Here is a 7,968-nt window from a genome sequence, read left to right as displayed (position 1 = left end):
AAGACAAATGGAGATGCACGTTCATCAGACACTCAAGAATTTCCCATTTCAGTGAACATCATCACAGGACAAGGTTACCCACACACACACTCGCAAACACACACACACACAGTTAAAGCACGTGGCTGTGTTATTGCCAAAATGCCAACTATGTGATCCAAATGGAAACCGGTTGCCATTTAGCCCTGACCTGGGAACAGTTTTGTTGTATCCGACAAAGTTAATTTGAGGTTTGGTCGCAGCTGATGAACTGATCCTCAGTCAGCTGAAGTTAACGACGTGGATCAGCTGGACCATGTGAACTAGAGGAGGCCTGCAGCCACCGTTCTGTCAGGCCTGCCCCAAATTCACCAGCTGGGTGCGACTTCATCACTAGACCCACTGGTCCAATGCGTGTGTGTGTGTGTGTGTGTGTGTGTGTGTGTGTCCAGTAACAGTGTGTTCTCTCAGGAAAATTTACAGTCATATCTGAAACTCAGGGATGGAGACAGGATCAACGTACGACACTCAGGAACGTTGGTGAGAAATTGATTAAAAGTATCTAGAGATACAGATGTTAATATAGATATTGATAAAGATGTAGATAACTGATATGAAGCTTTTTCTGCATGCTGCATAGTCTATAAACAGCCGGTAAAGGTGTTACTATATATTAACATATTATTATGTCCATTTTCAAATGTAGAAATTTTACTGCTTAGGAAGGAAAAAAACTCTTGACAGGTTCTTTTTACTTTAACATTCAATATGTTAATGTTTCAAAATCAGACCCTGTAAGTTACAGGAACAAATTTAATGAGTGGTCATTCACCTCACAGCTGTAGCTAAATGGATAATTTTTTGTTTTTTAAAATTTATATTCTGGACAAGATGAGCTGCCTGCTTTACTCCACACCACGGGTGAGTTGACATAAAAAGAAACAAAACAGTATGTTGAAGTATATAACTGTGCTGACTGATTTGATGGCTATGTGCACAGCATTTCTTGACATCCTTTCCTGTCTTAAAGGGCATACACAAGAAATCTGTTTTGATTTAACACGGCTGGGATTTATTTTTAAAAATCATAACTGAAAATTTACACCAAAAACATTTTCATTTATAAGTAAATGTCTATAAAATATTTTATAATTACATAATATAATAAGTCGTCTTGCTATATAATCACATATAGTGTCAGCATGTGTTAATGATTGGCATAACTTGGGTTTTTGGCAGTAAAGGAAGTAAGAAGAAGATAAATGCATGAACATCTTGAGGGAGTGATACCCCGACTCGCCCACACAAATGGCGCCACAGGAGGTTTGTTTGTTTTCGCCTTTTTTTTTTCTACAGATGATCAGACAGATGGAGGACTAACACTCACTTGTGCTAATTAAAATTCTGTGCGTCTTGCCAGTGTGTGAAAATACTGTGGCTCCTGCCACCCTTGACCTTTACAAATAGTCGTGGCGGGGTTGCTTATGTTTGGTGAAGTGTGCAGAATCAGTGAGCTCAATTCACACTTTTTCTCAATTAAATTAAATTTAAGAGTCTTAAATGTGTTTGATACAAGAGGGATTTACTGTGAGCAGTTTAATGTGACTTGAAAAGGATCACCAATTATTTCATTATTTCAGATAAGTTACAAATAAATGACACTAACCTCGACACTGTTGCAGAGCCATCTGACAGCCACACTCCTGACCTCCATCCTGGCAGCGGTGCTCGGCTCCCTGCAGATCGGCTACCATACTGGCAACGTCAACGCTCCAGCCAAGGTACGCAGGACAGATGGGAGCTGAGGGGATAGATACGACATTATGTTGGTTTATAGGGATAGTAATAGTTTAGTTTCACAGTTCCTGATATCAAACAATGTCTCCAAATTCCACTATTTTTGTGGTATTGTACCCTTTGAATTTGAGAGTATAATGTTTACAGAGAACATCAAGAAAGAAATGCAAGATCTTTCCCAACTCAGAAATACAATATTCCTTTATGTAAAATAACAGCTTAAAAATGAATTAAATGTACAAGATGGCCACAAAGCCCAAGCAGGGAAACAGTCAGAAGACAACACAGGCCTGTGAAATACTCGGTACAACACAACCCAAAATACTGTGCAGAGGAGGATGCTGGGATGGCTGACCACCAAACAAATATCTCACAGACTCAATAAAACACTGAATAAACTTTACAATCTCCTGAAACTGTCTGGCTCAGCTTCAGGTCTGGCTCCCCAGTGCGAGCAGGGTTTTGCTATTTCACAGGTGCATTGCACTGCTGTACATGTTTGCAAGTGAGGCAGCTCTTTGACATTTAATGTCCTCACAACACCTGACCCACAGAATATTTTGTCTGGATTACTTAGAGTAATACTGGCAGTAAAAGTAAAAGTGACTGATCTGCAAAGTCCATCACCAACAGCTGTTTTACAAGGAGCATTCATGTTTTAAATAAGTTTTACACAGGGTCAAATGTCAGTGATTGGATCACACCCACAGTTTGAATTTCTACTGTGTCTCCTGACGCTGATCGTCTTTTGCTGTTTAACTGTTTAGATCATTGAAGAGTTTTTTAACCACACCTGGAGAACCAGGCACAACCAGACGATGCCGGATCACAGCCTGACTCTCCTGTGGTCGCTCTCTGTCAGCATTAAAGACTTTGGAGCTTTGCTGGGCTCACTGGGAGTCAAATACCTGGCAGATTCTTATGGAAGGTAAAAAAAAAAAAAAAAAAGTTTAAAAAAAGTTATTTTTTTCATCATTTCCTTATTGTTTTTTTGTCCTTTAATTTCTCTCTTCTTCCCTCCAGACGTAACTCCATCCTAATAGTGAACTGTCTCTCTGTGGTGGGAGCGTGTCTAATGTCCGCCTCCAAAGCCAGCAAGTCATTTGAGGTTCTCATCCTGGGGCGCTTAGTGTTCGGTCTCTTCTGCGGCCTGGTGATGAGCCTTAATCCGCTCTACATCCAAGAAGTGTCCCCCACAAACCTGAGAGGGGCCTTCGCCACACTCAACCAGGTGTCCTTTGCCTCAGGCATCCTGGTGGGAATGGTGAGGACAGCGTTGGAATTCTTAACTTCTGACTGATGCTTGTTGTGCTCACTGTCTATAAGGTGATGGCAGATAAAGTGCAGGGTTGGATACAAAACAGCACTGCCATAGTCAAGTGTTGTTACTATGAGGAGGTGTACTTGCTCTGCAACAGTGTTTGAGTGGGTGGAGAACGTCAAGTGGCATCCACATGAATCCCAGAACCTAAGGTTTCCCACCAGAACATTGCACTGTAACGGGATGATCAATGTTATTCACTTTACCTGCCAGTAGTTTTAATATTTTGGCTGATCGCTGTATGTGAAGTCTTGCCAAGTCCTGCTTTGATTCATGATTGGCTCTTGTCTGGCTTACTTGTCTAACTTGGTAGAAGTCATGATTTGAACCAAATGGCCAAACAAGATGTAACATCTGGATACTAAGTACAACTGTCAAACAAGGTTCCTGTATCTGTTCCCTGCAGGTTGCTGGTCTGGAGACAGTGTTGGGAACTGAGCATAACTGGGCCATGATGCTGTCCCTGTCTATCATCCCGGCCCTGACGCAGTACCTGGTCCTGCCTTTCTGTCCTGAGAGCCCTCGCTACCTGCTCATCAACCGGGGAGAGGAGACCAAAGCAGAAGCTGGTGGGTCCCATGTTTTAGTACTTCATTTTAGGGCAACAGTCCTGCAGTTACCGAACTTTTATCATCAGCTTTTAGAGTCGTGGTTTCCAGAAATAAGAAAAACATGGAAATGCTTTTAATGCACCCTAGTATCTCAGCTCTGTGGATACACCACAACAGTCCCTAAAAAGAAGATGCTGTTTTGACACTACAGCCCTGCTGAGGCTGAGAGGCAGCTCAGAGAAGGTGTTCGCTGAGCTGGAAGAGATGAAGGAAGAGGCGGCCCACACCCAGACCGGTGTCACCATCAATGAGTTCCTCAAGAAGCGCAGATACAAGCAGCCGATCATTATCGTTCTCATCATCAACTTGGGCAGCCAGCTGTCTGGATTTAATGCGGTCAGTCTTGTGGAATTAAATTGTCATAACTTCTACTGGGAAAATGTGTTTGAGATGAATGTGAAGGCTTCTGACTTGGAGACAAAATAATTTTGCACAAACTGTGGTTAACTTCTTTCTGCGTGGATTGTTCACGGTCTGTTAAATATTTCACTGGAGGCACTTTTGTATTTATTCAATACATTATTCAGGCTTGGCACTGCTCTACTCCTATTCTGGGGCAGTGTCAGGACAATACCCCTGCCTCTAAAAACACCAAAAGATGCCCCAGTAACCCACTAAGCTAAAAGAAATGCCTGCTCTTCTCTTCCAGGTCATTAATTATTCCACCAGAATGTTCCAAGCCAAGTTCGATCAGGCCAAATACCTGACTCTGGGCGTGGGAGCTGTCAATGTGACCTTCACTCTGGTGGCAGTGAGTACAAAATATAGTGTTAATGTTTACATTTCTGCTCCCTATTTGAGCTAATCAATACAAAGCCAACAATCTCAAATCTACTAAATATACAAGTTGTGTCATATTCTGTAGATTTTGTCACAAACTGCACCAAAAGCCTTGGATTTAAATTTTAAGTTTGTTACCATTTCCTCATAAATGGTTTAACAGCTTGAGCCACAACAGGATAATGTTGCATTTTTGTTTAAAAAACGATGGGGAAAAAATGTGAGCAAAGTCGTCACTGTGTTTTTTTTTTTCCTTTCAAGTTCTTCCTGATGGAGAGGGCAGGAAGGAGGAGATTGCTGCTGACTGGTTTCATCTCCATAGCAGTGTGTAATCTACTCATGACCATAGTGGATTCTGTCCTGGTAAGATCATCTCAGTACGACTGTAGGATTTATTTGAACGTGCATAAAGAAAAAATCTATTGCACTTAAAATGCACAAGATATCTAATGTTTGACAAACCAGGCATAAACTGAACTTAAGTCTCCCATTGTTAGAACAAGAAACAAACCTAATTTTCAAATGTGTTTTTGAAAACAGGAGACACTATTTGATTTTAAACAAAAGACAGAGCTAATATCATTCCCATTTTGCTGATACATTTCAACATAAATGAACCCTAAAACCTACAATGACTGCCCTACATTTATCCCTCAATGAGAAACTCGTTTATCCACCACACAGCACCTGGTCCCAGAGCTGCGGAGCCTCCAAGTCCTTCTGGTTTTCTGCCTGATTTCAGCCTATGAGCTGGGCCCTGGCCCCATCTCATGGTTCATTGCTGCTGAGCTGTTCGACCAACCTGGCAGACCCATCGCCATGGCCTTTACCAGCATGCTCAACTGGGGAGGGAAGTTTGTTCTGGCACTCCTCTTTCCTCCGTTACTGGTGGGTTTATACTGTTGGCCCGGACGCTGTATGAGTGAATTAAACTTCAGGGGAAACTTTAGAGTTGGATTTCTTGCTTGCTTTTGCAAGTTCTCTTACACCTCAGAGACACGACTGTTAAACACAGGCTATAAATCTGTTCAATCTGTTATATACAAACGTACACTGTATACTGTAAAACAGACATAAATCTGAGATGTTTATTACGTATAAATCTATTGCTAACTCCTTTAACATCAGGTTGAAATAATAGTAATTAAATTAACAGTTAACCAGGGAAACATTTGGTCAGTACAGTGCTGCAGAGATGGCAGCCAACCTGAAACTACGACCAACAAACCAAATCAAACAACCTTTTTATTTTTCTACTTTCTTGTGTAAAGCTGTTGTACTGGCTTTTGTGTTTTTCTTTTTCTTTTTGAGAATGTTACTCTTCATTAACACTGTGTAATTATGATGACATTTCTTGCAAAGCTTTTCATCTGAAGAGACCATTCTTTGGTTAAATACCAGCCCAGTCGCCAGAAGAAAATGTCAGCATTGTACATTTCTGGAAAATATGAATGTTACATTTGCAGAATTCATACGAATCATATTAACATCGCCAAAGTTACATAGCATATGAGCTGACTTTGTCGTCGGGGCTGGAGGGGACACAGATGGCGTGTGTCACCGAGGTAAGATGCCTGCCAAGCAGTACTGCAGACCTATATTCAACAAAACCAGCTGTTTTTTCAGTGAGTTATTGCTGTGTTTCAAGCAGCTTTTCAGCCACCAAATGTAGGGTTTTTTAGGGACCAGTTGTTGTTTTTCCACTAGGGACAGTGCAACAAAAAGCATCTGTTTTTACTGAGACACAGCTGCTTTTTAAGCGGGGATTGTGCCCCCAGAACCTAACTTACCTAACCACACATGAAACACAGTGTTGTTGAAACATAAAGATTTGACATTCACACTACAGAATAATGTTTTTTTTTAAAAGGCAATTGGGCTGGTAAACACAGACCAAGAGCCCAAATTAAATTAATACCTCTGTCTGGCTCTCCCACACACAGAAAATATGCGGTGCGTACGTCTACCTCCTCTTCATGACCGTGGCTCTGGCTGCCTTCACCTTCACCTGGTTTCGCCTCCCAGAGACAAAAGGCCGCACATTCGATGACATTGCAGAGGAGTTCAGAGGAGCCGAAGGCATCCCTTTGCACAACAAGACTGGATTCAACACTTTCACCTGACTGACCTTTTAACTCTTCGCTATTGTCAGACTGTTAAAAGGGTTAGTTAACCCCATTTACCTACATGTTTTATAGGGGGGGGGGATCAATGCTGCATAGTATCGCGATATTTTTGTGTGGCAATATGGTATCATCACAGCGTGCCAAGTATTCAATATTTCTATTATACAAATAATTAATATTACAAATACAAATTAAACTTTAGGTAGCCTACTAGAATATCGCTTATTGTATGAAGTTGACTTGACTTGGTTATGGGAACTGAAAGTGTAAACTGACTGATATTTACACTTTATGTTTGGAGGCATTTTGTTACCATTGGATTGTTATTTTGAAAAGAGATGGAAGTCTTCAGAGGGACAGACAGAGGACGCTTACAAAATGTAAAAAAGTGAAGAAAATCTGCAACACTGAGGATTAAAATTGGATTTTGTTTACAGAGGTTTATGTGGTAGCTGAACTATCTTCTGACACAAAGAGCAATATGACATGCTGTGCTGCCAGTGACCACAAAGTTATTGAAAACGTTCCTGAAATTCTCAGGATGCTCATTTGTTTCATTGGGTTCAGCTGAAAAGTGTTTTCTAGAGATGTTCCAGAAATGTTAGTTTGTGTCGCCACCACTTGATGTTATGTGTAAATAAATATTATGTCATGTGAGTCAAGATGTTTTCATAAAACTGAAATATCTTTGAAATGTTAAAACTGCTGTCGTTTGGGGATCTTATCAGATTAAAGAATTTAAACACCGCAGTGTATTTAATATTGATTACAACGTATCTAAATTATACAGTAGTTGTGCATTTCGATATACAGTTGATTGGCAGCTGAAGCCAACAGCTGTTCCTGATCCCCCATCGGAGCCGTCCCTCCATCGAACAATCTTTCCTTGAATTTGGGTTTCCTGCTGCAGACACAGCAGCCTTCCACTTCTTTATTGGTCTGTGAAATCTCACATATCTCTGAACTATGTGCACTTGTAAGATGTCTGTGAAAACCAACCGCAGCTGTGTGAATAAATATTTCATCCAATATGATCTACTGTGACTTGAAGGAACCGCAGAGGGAGAGGAGCCGGGAGATCAGAGAGCAAGTTTGGGTTTTAAAACACCAGGGGGCAGAATTAAATTTACATGTAAATTACTGTACTGGTTTGTTCAAAGTCAGCATCTAATAACTCATGACACACAGTCTGGGTCTGAGCTCAGTTTGGTCATGGGTTTTTTATTTGCCTGTTTTTTTATTTGAACACTTTTTTAAAAATTGACAGTGAGGAAGAAAAGAAACATGACAAAAATAAGCACAACTACTGAAGTCGAGCAGTAAAACAAGATTTAAATCTGTCAGAATTCCAGGA

General features: G+C 40.8%; 1 protein-coding gene across 1 annotated transcript; it reads left to right on the top strand.

Annotated features, from left to right (window-relative positions):
- The first annotated feature begins 399 nt into the window (after positions 1–399).
- On the top strand, positions 400–7,626 carry LOC126401538 (solute carrier family 2, facilitated glucose transporter member 1). Its single transcript, XM_050062887.1, has 12 exons — positions 400–519; positions 871–900; positions 1,219–1,302; positions 1,662–1,760; positions 2,544–2,704; positions 2,800–3,040; positions 3,504–3,666; positions 3,860–4,044; positions 4,358–4,459; positions 4,750–4,851; positions 5,173–5,376; positions 6,432–7,626. The coding sequence occupies exons 3-12, from the start codon at positions 1,288–1,290 to the stop codon at positions 6,609–6,611; spliced, it is 1,452 nt and encodes a 483-aa protein (XP_049918844.1). The 5' UTR covers positions 400–519; positions 871–900; positions 1,219–1,287; the 3' UTR covers positions 6,612–7,626.
- The last annotated feature ends 342 nt before the right edge of the window (positions 7,627–7,968 follow it).

This window comes from Epinephelus moara, chromosome 14, assembly GCF_006386435.1.
Source record: "Epinephelus moara isolate mb chromosome 14, YSFRI_EMoa_1.0, whole genome shotgun sequence".
Classification (NCBI taxonomy): domain Eukaryota; kingdom Metazoa; phylum Chordata; class Actinopteri; order Perciformes; family Serranidae; genus Epinephelus; species Epinephelus moara.
The sequence above is the reverse complement of the archived record's forward strand: the minus strand, read 5'-3'. Positions and strand labels throughout refer to the sequence as shown.

Excerpts from the sequence above, each read along its gene's own strand:
- LOC126401538 (XM_050062887.1), top strand. Across the intron at positions 4,852-5,172 it reads CCATAGTGGATTCTGTCCTG|CACCTGGTCCCAGAGCTGCG; the intron begins GTAAGATCATCT and ends TCCACCACACAG. Across the intron at positions 5,377-6,431 it reads TCCTCTTTCCTCCGTTACTG|AAAATATGCGGTGCGTACGT; the intron begins GTGGGTTTATAC and ends TCCCACACACAG.